We start from the raw sequence: 25,572 nt of genomic DNA on the forward strand, positions 1-25,572 counted from the left end.
GAGTCCACTCATGGAATCTGGGCCTCGGAACTCATAACTCTGAGCTCAAACTAAAACCGGGTTTTTCCTGCACTCTTCAGTCCTCAGAGCTCTTTTATAATGAGGACGGAAATAATAGGTTGCAAGAAACAAAATGTACAAGTTCATAAGTTAGGAATTATTTAATGTTAAAGTTTAACAGTGCATTTTACAATTGTTATAACAGCAAAGGATCTGCCAATACATTAACATTTGTAAATGTAAACAAAAGTATTTAGATTGTCATTAGGTGTGTTCGACATCGGCTGCATGAAACGACCGGCGAGAGTTGCCGCTTGCAGTCGGGGAGGAGTTAAAAACGGCTCCGTAAAGTCGGACCTTCCAGATTCTCGTGGTTTGCTGCGTTGACGCCAGTCATGGCCGATCAAGCGCTGTTTGCTTACTTTATCGTTGACGAATTGCATGGTCGCAAATTTAATTGTTTTTACACTAGAACTTGCACGAACCAGTGCACTGAAATTTGTCATTTTATGTATTGGGTATGTTAAACACTCTCTCCAATCTGCAGATTGATAATACAACCAGAACGGAAACAGTCTTTCCGTTAGTGAAGAGGCACTAAAACACTTTCTTCAACAATCGTAGGCCATCGCAGTCTGTCAATAAAGGCAAATATTTAATTCAATTAAACTGTTTGATCCGGATTTGAACATTGGCGAAACTGAAGGTGTCAGAATAAATACAAAACACGCGTCAAAGTTGTCGTGTGTGAGTTTGACCATCGTCATTAGAACCCATGCAGTTGCTCTTGAGAAAATGCGCTCGGCTACACAGCCGGCAGTTCTCGAATCGATCTCACGGTACTTTGATGGCTACGTCACAGTGACCTAGCCTCGGCGCCGTCTCAAGTCGGACAAAAAGTCTAACCAGAATTCAGTGCTTCAAGTCAGCCTCTGGCTGTCGGCGCCGCCGGCGCTGCATGAAGTCAAACACACCTATCGCATCCCTCCACCCAGCGAACAAGGTCAAAGGTGACATGCGTACAAGTCTGTAAATAAGTAATCAATGCTGTAAAACAAAACTTGCATTTGGATAAATCAACGATCTACCACAATTAACAGAAAAGCGTGGTGGGAAGATCTTTTGGGCACCGGGTCGTGAATCATCTGATTTCCTGACTGACTCAAGCCAAACCCCCTCCAACTCAACACTGCATCACGCTCAGGATTCACACCCTGCAGTGTCAACACTCCAAGCACAGCTTTGGTGCATTCTTGGTGCATTTTCCACAGACAAGCCGCTTGCATCCCTGGCAGATCTCAAAAGTTTTGTTGCCTGAACATTTGTTGACCTGACACCGTCTCCGTTTCACAGGCTGGAAGGGAGACTCGGGCAGAAGCCGCCTCCGAGCCTCCTCCGCCTTGGACCACTTCTGAGGAGCACACAGCTCCTTCACCAGCCGAAGGATGAACTTCCTCCTGCTGATCCTCACGTTCATGCTCTGCGTGTACAGGATGTGGGCATTAATTGCGGCCAGGTCCAAGATGTTGTAGAACACTGCTACCGGCCAACGGTGGCTGCCTCCCCTTACTGAGTACTGCCGTGCCATCTGGTCCATCACATTTACGCCAGTCTTGGTGCTTTTGTAGTGGGAAAGAGTGTTGGGCTGTTTCTTGGCGCCATCGTCAGTTAAAACGGTCTGATGCATTGTGCTCAGGATACACACATTTGTCTTGGGCTTTGCCTGGTAGACCGTGAGCGAGACTTTTCCAGCCTTCAGCACCTTGGTTGAAAACCTTTCAGAATGTGCCTGTGCACACCGGGGCATCCCTTTGATGCTTTTCTTCGCTGTTCCAACAACGGTGGTTTTCTTCACCAAAAGGTTGTTTGCCAGCGCCAACGAGGGGAAGAAATTGTGAGTCGTTACATTTCTTCCTTTTCCCAGGAAAGGCTCCACAAGGCGCATCACAACACTGTCGGAAAACCGCGGCCCAGCCGCGACGCTGTCATCTCTGCCTAGATAGGGCCGTGCATTCAACATGTATTTGGTTGACGCATCAGCGGCTACCCAGAACTTAATGCCAAATTTGTCCTGTTTATTGGCCATGTACTGCGTGAAACGACATCGTGCCTTGGTAGGGAGAAGCTGTTCGTCTATCGTGATGTTTTCTCCCGGCGTGTAAGAAGCGATGCTGTTTTTCACAAACTTGTCAAATATCTCAGACATCATTGCAAACCTGTCTGTCACAAGCCGGTCAGCCCTTGTGTTCTTGTCGTCGAAGCGCAGATAACGCATGATGTCTCTGAACTTTTGACGAGACATTGTATCTTTGAAAAGGGGATTTCCCAAGTCAGCCGACCAATAGTCGTCCACCTTCACGCTAGTCCCTCCCATGATGCCTCTGAGGTAAACGAGACCCACGAACGCCTTCAATTCCTCGTCCGACACTTTGAAAGCCTTCACTTCCTCATCCGACACTTTGAACGCCTTCACTTCCTCGTCCGACACTTTGAACGCCTTCACTTCCTCGTCCGACACTTTGAACGTTTCGCTTTTCCGCTCCGCTTCCGCTTCCGTGTACTGTCGAATCTTCTGCCACATTTCTGTATCAATCAAACACAGGAAACTGCTCAGTGGGCTTTCAATGTTTTCCTTGGCGTAGCTTGTGGGGCCGGGGGCTTCTTTCATGGCGCCGCCCTCCTCCCCGACTCTCCCCCGAGAGACTGTCTGCTCCACCCACACCGTGCCGTCTCTTGCCGTGTCTCGCCACCACGAGTCTCCTGGGCACTCCACTTCAGAGTCCGTTTCTGAGCCCGAATCAGAGTCGTCCCCGTCGTCCCTGTCGTCCTCTCCCTCCAACTCCCCACACTGCTCGCCCTCCGAATCCATCTCGTTAATGTTCTGGAGCAAGTCCAGCCCTTTGCGTGGCTTTGTTGGCACACTCGGAGGCATTGTAACCGACGTGAGATTTGAATTGTGGCTGAATCTCTCACTGCATTCTTGAAAAAGACTATCCCACGAGACAGCCTCGTTTTCCCGTGTTCTCTTGGATTCTAAAGTTTCTAGAATAGAAAAACTCTGATCTACAACAGAAAGGGGCTGAGAGTCACTGCCTGGTTCTGGTGCTGCAGAGTCTTGTACATGAGTCTCTGCTTTTATTTGCTCCTCAGTTGTGTTGCTGGGTAGAGAGTCTCCTTCTCTTTTGTCCACTTGGACAGCTTGGTCAAGATGTGAACATTCAACAGAGCCCTCTTGATCAGAATCACATTTCACACTGGGAGAAGTGAGTATGGAGTCTGTAGTTTCAGACTTCAGTCCTTGGAGCTGCTCTTCCTCCTGACTGGTCCACAGCTCCTGTTCCTCTTTAATCTGTGGGGGCTCGAGGAGAGAGAGCTGCTGCACTTCTGGGGGCAGAAGAGGCAAGACAACAGTTAGATGTAGCCTCTGTAAAGGACAGTATGGTTAACCACAATAGAACTGACAGCTAAAACACACTGAAGAGAAACATGCTTGTGACAATCCCTCCACCATCACTCTATAGGATGACTAAAGTTGTCAACAAGGAAGACTGTAGACACTAAAATTATCAAATGTTGGATGGACCCTGTGAAATATGATGCAACAGCACCAACCACACCTTTCCAATTTAGCTTCCCCCCTCCTACATGACATAACGATTCTACACACAGCAGATTATATCATGAATGTATGAATTAGAGCCCGACCGATAAAGGATTTTTAAGGCGGATACCGATACAAATATTTGGTGATTTAAAAATCCGATATTCCGATATCTGCCGATATAAAAAAATATTTTAAAAATCCAGAAACGCGTAACAAAACAAACTGATTCCCCTAACAGTATTTATTTGTAGTTTACATTTAGTCACTTTAAACAGAAGTTCTTATCCAGAGCGACTAAGTACAGGGACATTCCCCGAGGCAAGTAGGGTTAAGTGCCTTCCCAAGGACACAACGTCATTTGACATGGCCGGGAATCGAACCAGCAACCTTCTGATTAATAGCCCGATTCCCTAACTGCTCAGCCATCTGACTCCTGTTATTATTTCCTCAATAAAAAACTATGTTAAGATATGAAACTTGAAGTCCTTAAAAAATTTTTTTTTTTAATAAAATATTCATTTATCAGCCATGATATCGCCGATATATCGGTCGGGCTCTAGTATGAATATCAAACCTGTTCGGTGTAGCTTGATCTCAGGTTGAGCAACAACGTCCAACAGCCGTTGTATCCGCTTCCTCTCCTCCTCAGAACGAGAGATTTCTTCTTGGTACTCAGCAAACGTTATTTCAATGGCCCCAAAAATCTCTGAAGCTGCTGTTGTTAATCTCTCACTGAGAAATGCTCTGATATGCAAGTTGGAGTCCCTGGTGAAGATGGAGTCTGTAGTTTCAGACTTCAGTCCTTGGAGCAGCTCTTCCTCCTGACTGGTCCACAGCTCCTGTTCCTCTTTAATCTGTGGGGGGTCCGGGAGAGAGAGCTGTTGCACTTCTGGGGGAAGAAGAGGCAAGAAAAGATAGATTTAGCCTCATTAGGGACAGTTTGGTTGGCCGATTATCATTCTGTCACTAAATCAGTTCAGTTGTGTTGAAAATGGTAGCTTAATATGTCTGGCTGCTGACAAATAGAGCAGTTGAAAAGAAACAGTGTAGGTCTAAATGTAGACTCTGGCGTGGTTTGTATGTTAAACATGTTCTGTTCTGCAGAAGGATGTTAACAGTGAACATCTGAAGCAGGTTTATATTCAAGTAGGCTTACACATACAGGGAATCTGCTTTGGTCTGATGGCGCATAACTATGAACTATTGTGTGAGGGCAAACACAGACAAGTGCAAAAATGCAACAGTGCAGAATATGGTGACAGTAAGAGGAGATAAGGACAACAGTGTGGGTCTCTGGCCTTGTGGGTGCAGAAACCTGAATAATCAAACCCCTTTGTCACTGGTCACTAAGACAGTTGTTCGTTTGCACCAAAAGGATTGTATTGTTGACAGTCAGAACTTAATTTAAAACACATCTAGGTGAAGCATGGTCTTCAGGTGAGGAGTCAGGTGGCTGAGCGGTGAGGGAGTCGGGCTAGTAATCCGAAGGTTGTCAGTTCGATTCCCGGTCATGCAAACTGACGTTGTGTCCTTGGGCAAGGCACTTCACCCTACTTGCCTCGGGGGAATGTCCCTGTACTTACTGTAAGTCGCTCTGGATAAGAGCGTCTGCTAAATGACTAAAAAATGTCTTCACTGCCGCCAATGACCGACGTTTGGCGCTTCTAGTGTTAAGGAGTTTAACCACCGTCTTGACACTGCTTAGGGCGATTGCGGTTGTTAGGTTAACTGAAGCCAACTAAAATATTTATATTCCCGGGTATGTTGAATTTGCTTTTAAGTATAGGCCCCATGAGACATCTCATACATTTGGAAAATTATTTTTTTTCGAAATAAGGTGCTTTTAGTCAATAATAAATATACATCTAAAGTCAAACTTAAAGCTGTAAGTATACATTTATGACGTAGAAGAACAGCACTGCTATAGAATCCCTTTTAGCGCAATCGGCCGTCGGTCTCATGCCTTAAAGCACTGGGACGTGGTGACAAGTACCCCAATAACATGCACAAATAGACGTTTTGTGAGAAAACTGTAATAGGTAACTAAAATCAGACTACAGATTTGTTTAAGTCACATATCTGTTGTCCAGATTAGTTACCAATAGCCCTCTTCCTTTTTTATAGGTCAGCAAATATGAAACAAACCAACCAGCCAGAACCAGATGAAGAAGCGACCCACGGACAGCGAACACGTCCGAACTGACATCATCCAGCGTGAAAACGATAGAAAATAAAATAATGTTAAACATTTCAAAACATTCAAGTATGAGTAACAAACCTGTTCGACGTCGCTTGATCTTGGGTGGAGAAACAACCTCCAACAGCCGTTGTAGCCGCTTCCTCTCCTCCTCGGAACGGGAGAATTCTTCTTTGTACTCAGCAAACGTTTTTTCAAATCCTCCAAAAATCTTTAAACCTCCCTTTGTTAGTATATCACGGATGAATTCTCCAAACTCATCTGATTTAGACATTTTAGCGGTGTAAAACTGATACGCAACACTGTTGGCTATTATTAGCTCCTGCTCTCTCCTTAGCCCAGTACAGTTCTTACTGAATAGTAGTAGCGACGTCCAGCTCAGATGTAATGATCAAGTCCTCCGGTTCTATCTATATTGCCTGCGATGAAGCAACAAATGCAGCGCATACTAGTGATCCACAAGCTTTAATACTGCCCTTCGACATGCGTCCCAACTTAAGCCAGTCCACTCATGAACGTGGTTAGCACTTCCGCTTCCTCTTCGAAATTCGTGCCGGATGTAAACACCAAGCTTATCCGGTCAGTAGTTCAACAACATTATGCGCTTCCTGCGGTTGTGGAATTTGACTATTCAAGGTTTTATGTCGTACATGTAGATCTACATTTATTTGTTTAACTAGCTAATCAATGTATTGTGAAGGGAAAAAAACAATACTATACCGCAATAATGTTATCAGAATATTACTTTCACCACAATATATTTTCGACATTACACTGACGAAGTACAAGTCAATCAGCCATAATTTTAGACGTATTTATGGCTGGGTGTTACGAAAACTACCAACATTTTGAAAGCCCTGTTTCCATGTTAATCTTCTATATTAGCTGTGCACAGAATGTCAGAGCAAACTAATGACATTTCTATTTTATGTTTTGCATTACTTTTAACCGTTTTATATAATCCCATTATATCTAGGTTTTTATAGAAAGGTTAAGCAACAGGCAGTTTAAGAGTTTAGAAAAATGTGCTGTCCTGGTGCGTCCGTTGTACGTGGAGGGTCTGGGGTTATCGCCAGTCGTTGTCAGATTGTGGAATACATACGATCGTCTGGAAGATGATAGTACATATTACATTTAGTCATTCAGCAGACGCTCTTATCCAGAGCGACTTAAAGTAAGTACAGGGACATTCTCCCCGAGGCAAGTAGGGTGAAGTGCCTTGCCCAAGGACACAACGTCATTGTGTACGGCCGGAATCGAACCAACAACCTTCTGATTAATAGCCCGACTCCCTAACCGCCCAGCCATCTGACCCCCATGATGTGCTTTTTTTGTTTTTGTTTCAGAGGTCATTTTATGCATACGCGCCTTCATACACTTGACTGAAGGGGAACATTGTGTGCCAAAGGCAATGTGCATGAATCTGTACTTCTTGGGTGGCATTTTGCCGTCTTAGAAATCGAATTTCCATTTCCACCAGTGCTACTGGTGCAGCTTCACCCTTGTGCTGCCCGAAGGTTCACAACGACCCATCGTTGTGCTGCGACAACTTTACCCAATACAAAAACAAATAAAAAGCATTTTCTTTTAACCTTCGCTCTGTGGGGGGGGGGGGGGGGGGAGACAGCCCGACTGTTAAAAGAAAATGTGTTTTTATTTGTTTTTGTATGAGGTAAAGTTGTCGCAACACGTGGGTGGGTCACAATGACTGAAGGGTCACAATGACCCGAAGATAACACAAGGGTTAAAAGACCATCTGACAGCAGTTAAAATAAAGCTCAATGTCCGAACAGATTCAGCTTTTGGTAGGTTTAATCCACTCATGACAAACAAAAAACATGAATCTATGCAACTCTACCTGCTCTGGATTTCTCTTGCTCAGTGGAAAAAAACAAACAGATGTTCCAGTCACCAGCTGCTTACCCTGACCCCAATCATCCCTAACGCCCAAAAATAATAACACTAAAGAACTTGACTCCAGGTGAACCTACACAGTGAAAGGCAATATGCTGACATGACGGTACTTATGCAGTTACATACAGTCAATATAACAGTACAACAAAGATAAGAAACATCAGATAAGTACATGTAATGATTAGGATAAACATGAAAGTGGTAAATCTTTAAATTTATACCACAGTAATCTGGTGTTAAATCAAATGGGCCTTGTGACATTAATAAGATAACTGTCCCGTGTGCGTCCTCATGTGATCATCAAAGTCACTCTTCTTGCAGAATGTATTGTTACATTCTTGACATTCCGATGTTCTCATCATGTGACGAACCAACAGATACTTCCAAATGAATGTTCTGTTACATTCCTGACACTGAAATGGTTGCTCTCCTGTGTGTTTCCTCACATGAACAAGAAACTGAGGCCTCCGCATGAAACTTTCGTTACATTCTCGACACCGATACGGTTTCTCTCCTGTGTGCATCCTCATGTGGTCAACCAAAGCAGACTGCTGTCGAAAGGTCTTGTTACACTGTTGACACCGAAAAGGTCTCTCTCCTGTGTGTGTCCTAGTGTGTCCCACTAGATTACACTTATAAGCAAAACGTTTGCTACAATGTTGACACTGATATGGTTTTTCTCCTGTGTGTGTCCTCCTATGATCAACCAAACTAGATTTCTGACTAAAAGTTTTGTTACATTGTTGACACTGAAAAGGTTTTTCTCCTGTGTGTGTTCTCATGTGATCAACAAGATGACATTTTTGAGCAAATTGTTTGTTACATTGTTGACAATGAAAAGGTCTCTCTCCTGTGTGTGTTCTCATGTGCTTGATCAAATGAGATTCAGATATAAAAGTTCTGTTACATTGTTGACACTGATGTATTGTTTTTCTTGTGTGACTTCCCTGTGGTCTATTGTCCCTTGGAAGAGCCTCATTGTTTTGTGTTCTGTTCTGTAAAAGCATCACTCTTCCATGTTCCTCCAAACTCTGAGCTGCAGGACAGTCTGGAGCTACAACAGAGAAGGGCTGAGAGTGACTGCCTGGTTCTGGTGCTGCAGAGTCTTGTACATGAATCTCTGCTTTGATTTTCTCAGTTGTGTTGGTGGATAGAGAGTCTCCTTCTCTGTCCTCCACTTTAACAATCTGGACAAGATGTGAACATTCAGAGGAACCCTCCTGATCAGAATCATGTTCCACACTGGAAGAAATGAGTATGGAGTCTGTGGTTTCAGACTGCAGTCCTTGGAGCTGCTCTTCCTCCTGACTGGTCCACAGCTCCTGTTCCTCTTTAATCTGTGGGGGCTCCGGGAGAGAGAGCTGCTGCACTTCTGGGGAATAGAAGAGGCAAGACAACAGTTAGATGTAACCTCTGTAAGGGACAGTATGGTTGGTCATAATTCTGTTACTTTAGCCTGTTACACATTTATGATGTGATCATAGGTTTGATATGGACGAGAAAAAAAGAAAAAAAACTAGTACGCGGAAAAAGTTCACTTGTGTCGGTAGCCTAACATGCCTGGCATGTAAAGATTTTGGCTCAAAAAGGTTCAGCTCGAATTTTGGGTATCTAAGTTTCACCATTCGAATTTGAGCAGCCTGAAGCTAAATGAAGCTTGAATTTTTGGATCAGATTTTATATTTAAATAAATTAATATTTCAATGTTAGAGGTGAATTCAAAACCATCAAATTCAAGTATGGTTTGGAAGTAAAATATTTGGATGCTATGAATTCAGTGGTGTTTAAATTTCTATATTAAGTATTTAATGTCTTTTACAATTAAAAACGTAATATCACTGATGTGCTTCCATGGGATTTCAGACATAGGAAGTGTCTGTAATTTAGGATGTCATGGCTATTTCTGAATGTTTAATCAACTTTTCTACAAACAAGAGGCTATGTTGTTAGTTGTTACTAACGATGGAAGCTATCGTTAGTTTACATTATATCTAGCTTAGTTAGCACACGTATAGTTTTCCTAAATCAAATTCTGCTTAGAATTAAAGGCTTGGCACGGCCTGAGTTCGACGAACCGTTCAATTTTCACGGTCAATTTTTCTCAGTCAAGAGGTGAACAAATCGTTTGATTTTCACGTGACTGTTGGCTCAGCCAGCCCATGGAACAGTCACATGAAAATCGAACGATTTCTTCACCTCTTGACTGAGTCTTCGGCTGTTAATCAATCCACATTTTTTTCCATTCTTGTGTTCTTGCAAACTCGTTTGACGTCATCTTTCATTGCCCAAGTACGGTTCCAATCCAAAGAACACAAATCACTAAAAATACCTGGAAATGTTCTTGATCCGAGGATGCATCGGATGGTGACTTGGTCAGCAAGAACGCATATGATTTACTAAAAGTCATTGCAAGAACACACACATCTCAAATAGTGATGGGAAGTTCGGATCATTTTACTGACTCGGTTCTTTGAATCTCGTTCACAGGGGCGGATATAGAAAAATATTCATGGGTTGGCAAGAGGGTGGCAGGATTTTGAGGGGTGGCACCCCGTGGCAGAAGTGTGCGAGATAAAAATGAAAAAACTAAAGGCTGTGCAACATGTATGCATAGTCAGTGAACACTCTGAAATGGATTAGAGGTATATAGGTCACATGATCAAAAAGCTATTGAAGTTTGAAGATTTAATTTGGATAAAAAAATATTTTTTCATAACCTGAGATGAAAATAAACAACATAAAGGCTTTGCAACATGAATGCATACATCTTCAACAGTTTAACATTATTTTGACGCTCCTAGTTTATGTTGTTGAAAAGCTATTGACTTTTGAAATATGTAATTTGTTGATGGTCCCTAAACATACGCGTTGTTTAGGCAGCCAAAAGAATTGGCTAAGTGGCCGGTTGTAGCGGTGCTAAACACCGGTTAAAATAACACAATACTAGGCGTCCGAATATCTGTTGAATATTAAACTTCAAACTAACTTTACCATGGTCATCTTCGTTGTTGCTTTCCCAAAGCATTCAGGAGTTAACGTTATTAACCTCAATTCAACCGGAAAACTAACGTTGCAACTCCGTTACCCCTGCACTTTTCTAATCATTCTTAGTCATTAATGGGAGTCAGATGGCTGAGCAGTGAGGGAGTCGGGCTAGTAATCTTAAGGTTGCCAGTTCGATTCCCAGCCGTGCCAAATGACATTGTGTCCTTGGGCAAGGCACTTCACCCAACTTGCTTCGGGGGGAATGTCCCTGTACTTACTGTAAGTCGCTCTGGATAAGAGCGTCTGCTAAAAATGACTAAATGTAAATGTAATAGATAATTGCTTAACACCTCATTCCTCCGGTGTGGTTTGCTGTCCGTGCCGACGATTGCTTCCTTGAGTTGGAGCCTTCTATGGTCAGTTTGCGCCTTCCTTGTGTTCAAATGAAAGCAACTTCGGTGGCGGTGTGGGGAGGGTGGATGGAGTCGTCTCGTGCTGCATTCACTTGCAGTCGGATATTAGAAATTCGCTCTCCCAAATGTCCGATGAGCCACAACTTTTCTTTGTTTTCAAAGCTGCCAGCTGGGGTGGCAATACTATTTTTAGGGTGGCAGTTGCCACCCCATGCCACCCCGGTAGATCCGCCCCTGCTCGTTCAGTAAAATGAACGAATCTTCGAGTCAGTCGTTCATTTAAAGGGGGGGGGGCGTGTATGTAAACCAGCAGATGCTTTTTTTAAAGAAACATTTCCGCATTCAAATAATGCATTATGACAGTTTGTATGATGTGAAATGGTCATTTATTATCACACTAGCATTTAAACATCACGGCAAACAATTACACTTCACTGAACTGTAAGTAAAGTACAAAAAATAATCATTATTATTTGTGAACGAATATCATTCAAGTCTTACTAAACCTAGTCACGCGAAAGTGAATGAGGTAAACAAATATTTTCTGTTTCCTCTTCTGAGCCTATGCAGGTCACGTGAAAAATGATCCAAAGTTCCTGTGAAAAACTGCTAGGTTTAGTATAGTAAGACGTGAATGAGATTTTTTCACAAATAATAATAACAGTTTTTGTTTGTTTAACTTTTTTTTTTAATCTCGGCCACGAAAAAATGAACAAATCACTCTGAGACTACTCGTTACTCACGAGTCATAGGCTACTAAAGATTTGTTCACGAACGACACATCACTAATCTCAAATCGTTCCCCGTCCTCGCAAGACGCTTGGAAAGAACGTTCTTCTCAAGAACGCAAGTACGTTCATAGGGTTCTTCGGATTGATAAACAGCCTTCGAGTCGTTCACGAACGACACATCACTATTGAGTATAATATCGAACCTGTTCGGTGTAGCTTGATCTCGGGTTGAGTAACAACGTCCAACAGCCGTTGTAGCCGCTTCCTCTCCTCCTCGGAGCGAGAGATTTCTTCTTTGTACTCAGCAAGCGTTTTTTCAACTCCTCCGAAAATCTCCAAAGCTGCCGTTGATAATATCTCACTGATAAATTCTCTAAATAAATCTGATTTAGACATTTTGGCAGTAATACTTTGTACAGAGATGTTTGTAATAGCTCCTGGCTCTCTCGCTCGCCCAGTAGAGTTCATAGTGAATAGTACCGACGCCCTACTCAGCCAAAATGCTACCCTCCTTTACTACCTACTGAATATCTCCTGTAAATGACACCTGCAGTTCATACTTCGGTAATACACTGCATTAACACTGCCCTTCAAAGAACTGTACTACTAGCTAGACCAGTGGTCCCACTCGCAATGTAAGCGTTTCCGCTTCCCGCAAGTAAATTCTTGCCGGATGTAAACAACATCGCATTTCAAAATATATATTTTTTTTTACCGTTGTCGGACAACGTAGAAAAAACAGCCTCCTGCTGTAGTGGTATTACATTTTAATGATTTAGGTCGTTACAGTTATCAAAATCTAACTTACACCACATAACACATTTAAGAATTTACAATGACAAGAATCCAACCAATGATGTTCGTTACAGACACTGTAGATATAAACTGATTGGTCGAAGGCTTAACGGACCTCCTTCAAAATGTACAATGTTTAAAATATGTCTCCATGTTCAGACTTTCATAACTTTCATAATCACAAACTATAATTATTATTTGGTGTGTGTTTGTGAATCCATTCTATCTCTCCTCTGTTCTGTCTGGCTTCCATTTTCTCCTTCCTAGGGGTTTTTAAGTAGAGGGAAGGAGTTTCACCATCCGGGCTGCAGGCTAGCCGGCTCACCAGCAGGGCTGCAGGTCAGCCCGCTCACCAGCAGGGGGCAGCACAGGTCCTTCCTCAACATTGAGACAGACCACAACAAACTTGCAACAGGATCATGTCACTCATCATGACAACTTACAGACCACCATCAAATCAACGGCACTTAATGATGAAACTGTGGTTTGTTTTATTTTCTTATTTATATGAACTATGTGTTTGTTGTTTTGACACACATGCTAGGGAATATTAGTTTTAAATGAGCTGCATTGTTACTTTTATGCATTTAGCAGACGCTTTTATCCAAAGCGACTTCCAAGAGAGAGTTTTACAAAAGTGCATAGGTCGCTGATCATAACAACGAGATAGCCCCAAACATTGCGGGTAGCCGAACATGAAGCATACATTGTGAAACCAAATAAGTCCCAAAGGGAAGAACAATAAGAGCATGTAGTTAGACAAGTTACAATTAAACAGCAAGAACCTCAAAAGTGCAAGATTGTACCTGTGGAAAAGCAAGCAACAATAATATATTTCACAGCGAGTACAATAACTTTTAAGACAGTTACAACAAACCAACAAGAGCAACAAGTCTCTAAATAAGAGTCATTGTGATCCTGGAGGAAACTAGCATCAGGTCCAGCCAATAATTCCTAAGTACCGTTGTACTCCCGGTACAACAAGTGCTTCTTGAGCCTTTTCTACAATGTTACAATGTTACAATGTATAAAGTAATAGGCTATCTCTCTGTAACACACACACACTATCTCTTTGTTACACTTGTAATGTTTAATGTATCTTGTTTTATTGTAACCACCCAGCAGCTTTCTTCGAATACAATTTTATATTTTTGTGAAATTATATATTTTTTATATTGTTGTTGTTGAAATGTTGAATTAAGCAATAGATGAGATGCTATTGTTGCTCAGTGTTTTGTAAAATACAGACCGTTTCTCGGCTCTAATCGCTCTAGTACTTCTAGTTCTTGATTGCAAGTTTCTAAATTGTCTTCTTTCTGTGGACAAAATAATAGTAGGTGAATGTTTTCTCAAAAGCACCGAATCTGTTAGGCGAAAATTTCGGTTGTCATTTTAGGCAAGTCCAACGTTATGTTTATATAACAAAAACATTTTTTTACAACGTCTGGCTCTGTCACCAGTCCCACTTCTTATGCACACCATAAGCTACAAATCGAAAGTTGAACCGCGCGTTAATAGCTGGGTGTATACGTATTTTTGCGCAGGTAACCTTTTCCACAGAGAGTAGTAGCTGACCAATAATCAAGCCAGATTTAAAGGTAAGAATGTTAAGAGTATTTTTGCAGTCGATGTGAAGGTTGTGGGGGTGTATTAAAGCGTTTTGCAGACGGTGATAAAAGGGTTTCGACCGCGCAGACCCCGGAAAGGGCGCGCATCAAAACATCTGGAGTTTGGAAAAAGTTACCTCTTTAAGTTGTAAATGTTTGTTTTAAGGAAGAAAAAAACAATTCAATCGGTAATTATGTATTTTCTCAAACCGTATGCCTACTTTCACGAAACATGTTGGATTCTGTGACTAAACAATGTGTTTTACTATCTCGTTTACATAACCCAAATGTAACCCAAATAGTGCAGCCGTTTCCGGGAAGTTCAAGTGCAGAATGTTGAAACAGGCGCGTTTATTTAGGGTTTAAAACGTCCCTATCAGTTTCAAAACCATCCTTCTGTAGGGTTCGTTTTCCTGGCCCATCTGAGATTCCATGAAGACTGAGATTATAGTCTTTATAGTCAATTTGGCGACATGTCGTCTGGGGAAAATGACAGACAACCAGCCTGGTGTTGTTACGCAGGCTATTGTTGATACCATCCTAATCCACATCAGTCTGTCGGTAACGTATCAATAGGCTTCACTTTCCGTGAAAATAAACAGCCACACCCTTGGGAATCCCAAGGGATGTACTGTAGTGCCGCGTGACCGCCGCGAAAATAAGTGTAGGCTAATATATTTGCCATAACAGGTAAAATAAGGTCAACTTAGAAAATCCCTTCCCTCCATGTCTCTTATACACTCTATGTCCCTTTCTGCATGTTGTCTGTCCAGGTGTGAATAAACATGGCCACCTTTATGCTGTTGAAAATCCTGGAGCGCTTGGACTCGGAGCAGCTGAAGAAGTTCCAGTGGCATCTGTGCCAGGGGGCAGACAGCTTTGAGGCTATCCCCAGAGGCAGGATGGAGAAACGGGACAGACAGGACACAGTAGATCTCATGGTGAGAAAGTGGCCGGAAAATGCAGTAGCCGTCACTCTGGAGATCCTGAGGAAGATGGATCAGAATGGTCTAGCAGAGCAACTGGTGGTCAAAAGCAGGGGTGAGTCGATCAAATACAAAGAAAAACCTGAAATGTGAAATGGCGTCACAGTTCAAATTGGACATCACATTTTAATACTAGTATTTTTGGACTCCGTAAACTTTCATTCTCATTTCTTATTATTCCCCTCAACTGTAGCTTAGTTTGTACCCCTCATCCCCTCCCTCCCCTCTGCTCTCCCCTCCTCTCTCCCTTCCTCCCCTCTCTCTCCCCTCCTCTCTCTCTACCAGAAGGAGCAACAGCAGCTGTGGCCTCCTCCTCCTCTCCCCCCAGCGTTTCCTCTGCTGCGCCTCCTTCTACTCACGTCACCAACACAGCCCAGAATGGAGCCATAGTCATAAACCCTACATTCGCTGGCTCCAGTATCGGTGGCGGAGTGTCAATAACAATAAACCACGCCCCCCCGCCTCCGGCTAAACCGTAGCGATGGCGTCTCTCCTAAAAGCCAGAGGCAGGTTCAGACCCTCCTGGAAGAGATCATTTCACAGCATTAATGTAAAATAATTTAAAAAAACAAATGTTCGCAATCCCTTAAATTATACATTAGGTAATAAATGGTTTTGTGTCACACTGATGTTGCTTATTTTGTGTCGGATTTGATTGGTAACCAACTGAAACATAGGTAGGCTAATACATATTTCTGTGGATATTGTCATTTAGCATTGAAATTGTATTTATTATTTGTATCAGTCAACGTATAGGATCATCCAACAGATTTATATTTAGGCCTACTCCTGTGTGTATATTTTTTGTACATGAATGGTTGGCCTAAGCATACGCAGGCCAAGCATAGGCTACTTACAATTTACTATGAAAACATATTTACCATCTACTGTTAGTGTGTAATGTATTTTTCTCCCTTGATCGCTTCGTTCTTCATTCGTCCTCCCTCCGGTAGAGGCGTAGTAGTGACCGAATCGCAATGTGTTGACGTTGCTCTGGTGACGTGTACGTTTTGGTTGGACCAGGAAGTAGCTTCCAGTGAATTTTAAGAAAATATACCGCTAGATTCTTCGTCACTGGTTTGTCGACTTGGTATATTTTACACAGTTTTGTATTGATAAGCTAGGTAAATACTTTATCTGATTATTGCACTGGGTGAGACTGCTGATCGTCAGCTATTTGCTAGATATGGCACGGAATCGAGGAGGCGTTTCGACAGTTTTCGGTCCAACGTTGCTCGTGTTATTACTGGCCTTCTGCGAGGCAAGAATACATAAACTCTCTCTGAAGGTAACATATTTTATTTAATGTAATATAACGTAAATATAAACACAAATCCTGATTACAACAATGTGTCATGTTTTCTATTATCTCATGAAAGCATTCTTGACAGTTAGCAAGTGTCAGCTAGCATCTAGGCTAGCTAGCTGTAGCTATGTCGGGTGATGGTGACGTCACTTAGTTGACATGTTGTGATGTTGTGTCCGGATAACAGAACAAGATTGCTCAAAGCTGCGCACAGCTAGTTGTAACTAACAAGTTAGCTTGACCACGTCAAACTGTTTTCTAATGATGAGGCTAGCTATCCAGATAGCTACAGTACAACTCGCTATGTAGCGCAAATACATTGTAAACTGGGTGATAAGATAAAAAAAAAAAAGGATAGACTAGGCCTATTATTTCCTAATATGGCGGATCCCCTTGTTAGTCAGCTAAGATTGTAACGGGCATTGACCAGCTCGTTGTAAACGTGAAAAGCCTACGACTTCTGATGGTTGTGAAACGTAATCAGTTATCTTGCTAACATGTCGTCTCCTCTTTCTCCGCCCCCACCCCTCCACTCTTTTGTCCCCCCCAACGTCTCACGTCTCATCTCTTCCTCTCTCGCTCCCAGAACGAAAGTCGATTTGTCATTCACCTCAACACCTTCGGTTTCTATGCCAACGGGACACTAGATGTCAACCTGCTCTCTCTGCGTTTACCGAACAAACGCGTGGACTACATCAAAAACCCGGTGAGAACAACTAGCCGCGTTTGTGTGATTCAGGTTTGTGCGTGGCTTTGCGTCGTAACTACATCTGTTCTCGTTCTGTTCTTCAGGTGGGCTTCAGTCTGTCGAAGTCTCGCGTAAACGGAGTCCTGTCATACACTGTGAGTACGTTTCTCCCCTCCTCTCTCCCTTCCTCCCCTCTCTCTCCCCTCCTCTCTCTACCAGAAGGAGCAACAGCAGCTGTGGCCTCCTCCTGTGAGAGAGGAGGGGAGAAACGTCCGTTTGACGTGTTGTGGATGTGTTGATGATGTTGATGTTTGGACGTTTGACGGGGTGTGGTCTCTCGCAGGCGGAGGAGACGGCGACATGTCCTCTAACCCTCACAAAACCCACCAACGACGAGCCCCTCATCCTCTTCATATTCGATGTCGACAAGCTCAGGTTTGTGTGAGAGAGAAAGAAATGAAGAATGGGAGAAGAAATGGGTGGGAAACGTAGCGCAGGTGTGTATCTGTTCCATACTTGTGTGTCTCCAGGGTCCATGTGAAGTCTTATGGGGATCAGGACAGCCTGCTGACAGCCAGGATGAAGCCAACAGAGACCCCTGCGACAACAGAGACTGGAGGTAGAGGCTGGAGGGGGTGGAGGAGGTGGAGGAGCTGGGCTGGAGAATTTGTGTGTTGTGAAATATTGTGTGGTGTGATGTGTGGCATGCAGGGCTTAACCCTCGTGCTGCCTTCGGGTCACATGACCCCAAGGTTCATAACGAACCATCGTTGTGTTTACCCAATTTTACCCAATACCAAAACAAATAAAAATTATTTTATTTTAACCTTCGCAATGTGGGGGGTCTGAGACAGCCCAACGGTTAAAAGAAAATGCTTCACTTTGTTTTTGTATGCGGTAAAGTTGTCGCAATACGATGGTGGGTCACAATGACTGATGGGTCACAATGACCCGAAGATAACACAAGGGTTAAAGTGTTCCAGCACCGTACCGGATGTCCGGCGTGCGGCCATGAGAAAAAAAATTGGGACCTTGCATGCGGTTTAATATTTTCGAGTCAATTGATTTCCCCTACCAATCATATGAAAGGAACGCAGCTAAACTGGTAACTAACGTTACAGCCTATCAGAAGCAGAGCAGGGCGGGTCCTGGCAACACAGTGTGAATGAGATCCATACGTCACGTTAGCGTTGTCGGTGAAAACATGAAGCGCAAATTCATGAAGCCTGGGGGTGATGTCCAGCCCATAGATAAAGGCCTCTGAATAAATGGTGCTGGTCATGGATAGAAGTAGGTAGAGACGGCGAGCCATTTGGTGCCAGAAACTGAGAGAGCCCGGTGCTTATTTCTGCACGTTCTGCTCGAGGAAGCTCCTATATGCCAGCAGCGGTAAGAAAGTGCTTGCTCGTCATGAGTTAGACCCCGGTCATAGAGCTGCTGCCCGTGCACTCAAACTTACCACAACGTTGCCGGGAGCAACTGTTACAGCTGACACACCGTGGTCTATGACTGACCGTGTCTGAGACTTAGAAATACGTTTGTGCACATTTATTAAGGAACATGACATGTCTTAGCCACTGGTCACCCCCTGTAGAAAACTAGCAGAAGACAAAAAAGCGTTTCTCTCCAACCCCCCCCCCCCCCCCCCCCCCAACCCTCCCCTGAAAAAAGTTCAGGCTCAGGATTGTTTTCACTTTAACCCCTGGGCATGTTGTGATGTTTTCAGGCGCCAGGAGGAGGAGAGAGGAAGATGTCGCTGCTAAAGGGAAGGAGGAGGTGAATGAGGAGGTGAAGAAGGAGGAGGTGAAGAAGGAGGAGGTGAAGAAGGAGGTGGAGGTGAAGAAGGAGGTGGAGGTGAAGAAGGAGGTGGAGGTGAAGAAGGAGGTGGAGGTGAAGAAGGAGGTGGAGGTGAAGGAGGAGGTGAAGGAAGAGGTGAAGGAAGAGGAGGAGGAGGAGAAGGATGCTGACTTAACTGCCATCCAGGTAAGAATAATACTGGTGTGTGTGAGAGAGAGTGTGTGCGTGAGAGTGTGTGTGTGTGTGTGTGTGAGAGAGTGTGTGTGTGTGCGTGAGAGAGTGTGAGAGTGTGTGTGAGTGTACTTGTGTGTGTGTGTGAGCTTACCTGTGTGTATTTGACGCTGAGGTACCTCCCTGATATGTATCCCTCCCTAGTTGGGGAAGATGAAAGAAGTGAACCTCGACCTGCAGAAAACCAACGACTCCTACAGCTTCAGGGTGAGTCCACAGCACCTCACACCTCCCCTGCTCCACACAGCACCTCACACCTGCTCCACACAGCACCTCACACCTCCCCTGCTCCACACAGCACCTCACACCTCCCCTGCTCCACACAGCACCTCACACCTCCTCCTGCTCCACACAGCACCTCACACCTCCTCCTGCTCCACACAGCACCTCACACCTCCTCCTGCTCCACACAGCACCTCACACCTCCTCCTGCTCCACACAGCACCTCACACCTCCCCTGCTCCACACAGCACCTCACACCTCCTCCTGCTCCACACAGCACCTCACACCTCCCCTGCTCCACACAGCACCTCACACCTCCTCCTGCTCCACACAGCACCTCACACCTCCTCCTGCTCCACACAGCACCTCACACCTCCCCCTGCTCCACACAGCACCTCACACCTCCTCCTGCTCCACACAGCACCTCACACCTCCTCCTGCTCCACACAGCACCTCACACCTCCTCCTGCTCCACACAGCACCTCACACCTCCCCTGCTCCACACAGCACCTCACACCTCCTCCTGCTCCACACAGCACCTCACACCTCCTCCTGCTCCACACAGCACCTCACACCTCCTCCTGCTCCACACAGCACCTCACACCTCCTCCTGCTCCACACAGCACCTCACACCTCCCCCTGCTCCACACAGCACCTCACACCTCCTCCTGCTCCACAGCCCTCACACATGTCCCCGATGGCCTCATTTTTCTCTCTCTCCTCCAGTTCCGCATGACGATTGGCTCGTTGGCTGAGGGCTTGTACAACCTCAACTTCCATTACTGCAACAACCTAAAGCCTGGTGTAGACCTGCAATACTCACTCAAGGTCAGGGTCTGTCTGTTTCTCTGTCTGTGAGTGTTGACGCACGCATGCGTATGTCTGTTAGTGCGCGCATATGTGTATTAACGTGTGTGTATTGACGCACGTGTGTGTGTATGTGTGTGCTGCAGGTGGATGTGACAGAGAGGAACCCAGGAGGGTACCTGTCAGCAGCAGAGATCACTCTGCCTCGCCTCTACATCAGCATGGCTGCAGTCTTCTTCACCGCCGCCCTGGTCTGGGTCTACACACTGATGAAGCACAGGTACACACACACACACACACACCTGGTCTGGGTCTACACACTGACGAAGCACAGGTACACACACACACCTGGTCTGGGGCTACACACTGATGAAGCACAGGTACACACACACCTGGTCTCATGTGTGTGCTTGTGTATGTCTCCAGGTACAGTGTGTTCAAGATCCACTGGCTGATGGCGGCTCTGGCATTCACCAAGGCTATCTCCCTGGTCTTCCACAGTGTGAGAACCCTTACCACTGGCACCCTGACCACTGGAACCCTGACCACTAGAACCCTGACTACTAGAACCCTGATCACTAGAACCCTGACCACTGGAACCCTGACCACTAGAACCCTGACTACTAGAACCCTGATCACTAGAACCCTGACCACTAGAACCCTGACCACTAGAACCCTGACTACTAGAATCCTGATCACTAGAACCCTGACCACTAGAACCCTGACCACTAGAACCCTGACTACTAGAACCCTGATCACTAGAACCCTGACCACTAGAACCCTGACCACTGGCACCCTGACCACTGGCACCCTGACCACTGGAACCCTGACCACTGGAACCCTGACCACTAGAACCCTGATCACTAGAACCCTGACCACTAGAACCCTGACTACTAGAACCCTGACCACTGGAACCCTGACCACTAGAACCCTGACCACTGGAACCCTGACCACTAGAACCCTGACTACTAGAACCCTGACTACTAGAACCCTGACCACTGGAACCCTGACCACTAGAACCCTGATCACTAGAACCCTGACCACTAGAACCCTGACCACTGGAACCCTGACCACTGGAACCCTGACCACTAGAACCCTGACCACTAGAACCCTGACCACTGGAATCCTGACTAGTCCAGAACGACGTCTGTTCTCATCCTAACTCTGGTTCTTGTCTGTGTTCCCTCCCACAGATCAACTACCACTTCATCAACACAGAAGGACACCCCATAGAGGGCTGGGCTGTCATGTACTACATCACTCACCTGTAGGTCTGTGTGAGAGAGAGACTGTGTGTACTACGTCACTCACCTGTATGTCTGTGTGAGAGAGAGACTGTGTACTACATCACTCACCTGTAGGTCTGTGTGAGAGAGAGACTGTGTGTACTACGTCACTCACCTGTATGTCTGTGTGAGAGAGAGACTGTGTACTACATCACTCACCTGTAGGTCTGTGTGAGAGAGAGGCTGTGTGTACTACATCACTCACCTGTATGTCTGTGTGAGAGAGAGGCTTTGTGTACTACATCACTCACCTGTAGGTCTGTGTGTTGTGAGAGAGAGTCTGTGTGTACTACATTACTCACCTGTAGGTCTGTGTGTTGTGAGAGAGAGGCTGTGTGTACTACATCACTCACCTGTAGGTCTGTGTGGTGTGAGAGAGAGGCTGTGTGTACTACATCACTCACCTATAGGTCTGTGTGGTGTGAGAGAGAGGCTGTGTGTACTACATCACTCACTTGTAGGTCTGTGTGGTGTGAGAGAGAGGCTGTGTGTACTACATCACTCACCTGTAGGTCTGTGTGGTGTGAGAGAGAGGCTGTGTGTACTACATCACTCACCTGTAGGTCTGTGTGTTAACCCTGCTGGTGTGTGTGTGTTAACCCTGCTGGTGTGTGTGTGTGTGTGTTAACCCTGCTGGTGTGTGCAGGCTGAAAGGAGCCCTCCTCTTCATCACCCTGGCTCTGATTGGGACGGGCTGGGCCTTCGTCAAATACATTCTGTCGGACAAGGAGAAGAAGATCTTCATGATCGTCATCCCCCTGCAGGTCAGAGTGTGAGTGTGAGGGTAGTGTGTGTGTGTACACCTGTGGAGGTGTGTGTGCTTAAATGTTAATATTAAATGCACTTTTTGTCTGTGGCTTTGGAAAAAAGTTTCTGCTAAATGAATAAAATGTGGAGGTGTAAAAATCGAGTGTGTGTGCAGGTGCTGGCTAACGTGGCCTACATCATCATCGAGTCGACGGAGGAGGGCACCAGTGAATACGCCCTCTGGAAGGAGGTCCTCTTCCTGGTTGACCTCATCTGCTGCGGGGCCATCCTCTTCCCCGTTGTCTGGTCAGTGTCTGGAATTACGTTTTGGGAGAAACGTTTTTTTTTTTTTTTTTTCCAAAAACGTTTAAGGTTAAACACACACACACAAAGAAAAAAAAGGTTTTGAAAGGTTGAAAACATATTTGTGAAAAAAGGTTTGAGGATTGTATGAAATACAGTTGAATGTTTATGCAGGTGTGACTTTAATGTTGTGTGTGTCTATAGGTCCATCCGACACCTACAAGAGGCCTCTAGCACTGATGGGAAAGGTAAAGAATTAATTGTTTTTACGTATTAGTGTTGTTGTTGTTGTCGTTGATGTTGTGGTGGTGGTGTGGTTGATGTTGTTGCCTGAGCATATCTCGGTTTACCCCTCAGCTGCCATGAACCTGGAAAAGCTGAAGCTCTTCAGACATTACTACGTGATGGTGAGTACCTATCCATCCATCCTGCTCCGGTTTGATTAGTATGCCTGAGGGAGATCCTTGTCCTGTGGATATCTGACATCTCTACCCTTCCCTCCCTCCCCCTCTGGTCTCCCTCAATGCAATAACATCTCTTTCCCCTCCTCCCTCTCCCCCTGCCTGCCCTCCTCTCCCCCTGCCTGCCCTCTCCCCCCCCCAGATCGTGTGTTATATCTACTTCACCAGGATCATCGCCATCCTGCTGAAGGTCACCGTACCCTTCCAGTGGCAGTGGTGTTACGAGGTACGTCCACTTCTGATGATGTCACACTCTCACTAGCCACTTCTGATGATGTCACACACTCACTAGTCTGATGATGATGATCATGATGGTGACTGTTGGTCCGGACATGACACCTCTTGTATGTCAGAGAAAATAATCTCTCCCCCTCGTCCCTCTCTCCCCTCCCCTAGTTCCTGGTGGAGGTGTCTACGCTGGTCTTCTTCGTGCTGACAGGATACAAGTTCCGTCCTGCTTCTAACAACCCCTACCTCCAGCTGCCTCTGGACGAGGAGGACGTGGAGATGGACGAAGTGTAAGAGGGAGGGAGGGAGCGAGGGAGGGAGGGTTTTTGATTAAAGTGTAAAGAGGGTGACACACTTGTGGTTTTAACATTCTCCTTCCTTCCTCTTCATCCCCCTCTCTCCCCCTCCTCCCCCCCCCTCCTCTTCAGAGTGACAGAGTCAGGAGCTCTGGAGGGCGTCTCTAAAGTCAAGAAGACCTCTAACGGCCGCGAGCGTCAGAGAGAATCCACCTTGTGAGACTGTGTGTGTGTGTGTATTGCTGTGGAAGAGGAGAGGAACAGAAGAAGAGGTTCCCCCAGTCTCCCCTGTCTGAACTGTGAGTGGCTGCTGCTATGGCAACCGCTGTCTGGCTATGCAAACAACACGGACGTGTCGGACCTTGTCTCTGCCCTCCTCAGACTGTCAGTGGTTTGTTCCAGGAAGTGAGGGAGAGCAGACCCCCCCTCTTAGACTCAGATGGAACGGTCCTGTTCCTCTGTTTAGATCTGTTCTCTATGTCTCTCTCTCTGTCTCTCTCTCTGTCTCTATTACTCTCTCTCTTTCTCTAACTTCCATGTTTCTTTCTTCCTCCAACTTCGGTTCTCTCTCTCGTACTTTAAATTGTTCTTATCTCCCTCGCTGTTTGAACTCCAAAGATGGTCAGCGTTAGAGATTTTGATGTGAGGATATTTTGTATTCAGATTTAGTTTCTTCTGTTTGACTTGACTATTTAAGTGGTACTTCTGCCAATTCCTTCACTGTGTGTGTGTGTGCGCGCGCGCGCCTGTGTGTGTGTGAGAGAGAGTGTGTCTGCGTGTGTGTGTGTGAGAGCAGAGAGTGTTCACCTGTTTTAAAGCGTCCTAGACTCCTCCATAACTGCTGTATATGGATTTAACACACACCATATATGGAGTGTTCTTCCTGTATAAACCAGGAAGTACAATCTCATTGTTCAGGACCAACCACCTAACTCCTCACAACATTCATCTCTGTTCTTTCATTTTCAATAACATTTTCAATATCAACTTTTCATTTCAGTATTTTTGATTGAATATTGAAATGTATTTCAAGAATTTATATCATTCAGTATACGTTCCTTGCATAAGTTTTAGATGTTATATATTTCAGTATTGCCATGTTTTGTTTATGCTTCTCCTGAGCCGCTAGACCACTGCTGTAAAGTTAGCGCTTCGTACTGACCCGCTGCATCCCATTCCAAAACCCTGCTTCCTTCCCTGTGTCCTTGTATGGCCATGATGGTGTGCTTTCACCCAAGGCAGGAAGGGTCCAGGGCTTGAGGGGCCTAGTGAACAAGGGCCTAGTGAACAAGGCCACAGGGGAAGGAAGCACGTTTCTGGAATGGAACGCAGCCCAATGTGTGTTTTTTTTGCTGGCGGACATTTTGACCAGTCAGTCTACACAGCGTTATGCTCCCTTCCTTCCTTCCTTCTCTTGTCTCATCGATCATGGATTTCTCTGAGGAAGGAAGTACAAAACAAAAGACAGGAAGGAAGGAATTAAAGATGGAGGTATTACTAGTTTTTGGTTCCTCCTCTCTCGTGTGGTCGTAACTGGTGTTCCTGCGACCGTGTGTGCTGTGTGGTTTGACCCTCTGGCCGTGGCTGTGCCGGCGTGATCTGCTGGGACCAGGAAGCAGGAAGAAGCACAACAGGAAATGAGTATGTAAATATGGCGGCGCAGAGACGACTGGGAGTCTTGTATGTCTGTGGAGGCTACTCACCTGCTGTATCAGCAGTGGGGGGGGTCATTTGTCTCAGGTTTCATGTGGGCAAGGTGAACCCCTGCTTGTGAAGTGTTGTGAGTAGCCTCTGCATAGATCTTAGACAGATATCTGCTCCTGTGACAAGTTGAGAGGACCTCTATCTGGTTGGTAATTAAAGAAATTATGTTTTCAACACAGCCGTGGCCCTTGTGTTGTGTGGATCATGTGACTGGCAAGGTTACGCCAGGCTACATAAGAGGGAAGGAGACAAGGTTGCTTACCA

At 45.2% G+C, this 25,572-nt stretch overlaps 3 protein-coding genes across 3 annotated transcripts; 1 reads left to right on the forward strand and 2 right to left on the reverse strand.

Moving 5' to 3' along the window:
- Window positions 1–219: 219 nt before the first annotated feature.
- Window positions 220–6,225, reverse strand: LOC136965056 (uncharacterized). Its single transcript, XM_067259045.1, has 3 exons — window positions 5,883–6,225; window positions 4,179–4,493; window positions 220–3,384 (listed from the first exon to the last, which is right to left on the reverse strand). The coding sequence occupies exons 1-3, from the start codon at window positions 6,073–6,075 to the stop codon at window positions 1,223–1,225; spliced, it is 2,670 nt and encodes an 889-aa protein (XP_067115146.1). The 5' UTR covers window positions 6,076–6,225; the 3' UTR covers window positions 220–1,222.
- A 1,401-nt stretch (window positions 6,226–7,626) lies between these two features.
- LOC136965087 (zinc finger protein 776-like) lies at window positions 7,627–12,439 on the reverse strand. Its single transcript, XM_067259087.1, has 2 exons — window positions 12,048–12,439; window positions 7,627–9,087 (listed from the first exon to the last, which is right to left on the reverse strand). The coding sequence occupies exons 1-2, from the start codon at window positions 12,310–12,312 to the stop codon at window positions 7,976–7,978; spliced, it is 1,377 nt and encodes a 458-aa protein (XP_067115188.1). The 5' UTR covers window positions 12,313–12,439; the 3' UTR covers window positions 7,627–7,975.
- A 1,684-nt stretch (window positions 12,440–14,123) lies between these two features.
- Window positions 14,124–25,487, forward strand: LOC136965111 (protein GPR108). Its single transcript, XM_067259117.1, has 21 exons — window positions 14,124–14,237; window positions 15,020–15,287; window positions 15,518–16,520; window positions 17,125–17,244; window positions 17,331–17,381; window positions 17,570–17,661; window positions 17,757–17,845; window positions 18,953–19,056; window positions 19,135–19,209; window positions 19,399–19,461; window positions 20,203–20,304; window positions 20,430–20,563; window positions 20,710–20,785; window positions 21,477–21,550; window positions 22,216–22,333; window positions 22,492–22,622; window positions 22,824–22,867; window positions 22,977–23,026; window positions 23,223–23,306; window positions 23,477–23,598; window positions 23,737–25,487. The coding sequence occupies exons 3-21, from the start codon at window positions 16,419–16,421 to the stop codon at window positions 23,822–23,824; spliced, it is 1,719 nt and encodes a 572-aa protein (XP_067115218.1). The 5' UTR covers window positions 14,124–14,237; window positions 15,020–15,287; window positions 15,518–16,418; the 3' UTR covers window positions 23,825–25,487.
- Window positions 25,488–25,572: the final 85 nt, after the last annotated feature.

The sequence above is a fragment of the Osmerus mordax genome, chromosome 21, assembly GCF_038355195.1.
Source record: "Osmerus mordax isolate fOsmMor3 chromosome 21, fOsmMor3.pri, whole genome shotgun sequence".
NCBI lineage: Eukaryota > Metazoa > Chordata > Actinopteri > Osmeriformes > Osmeridae > Osmerus > Osmerus mordax.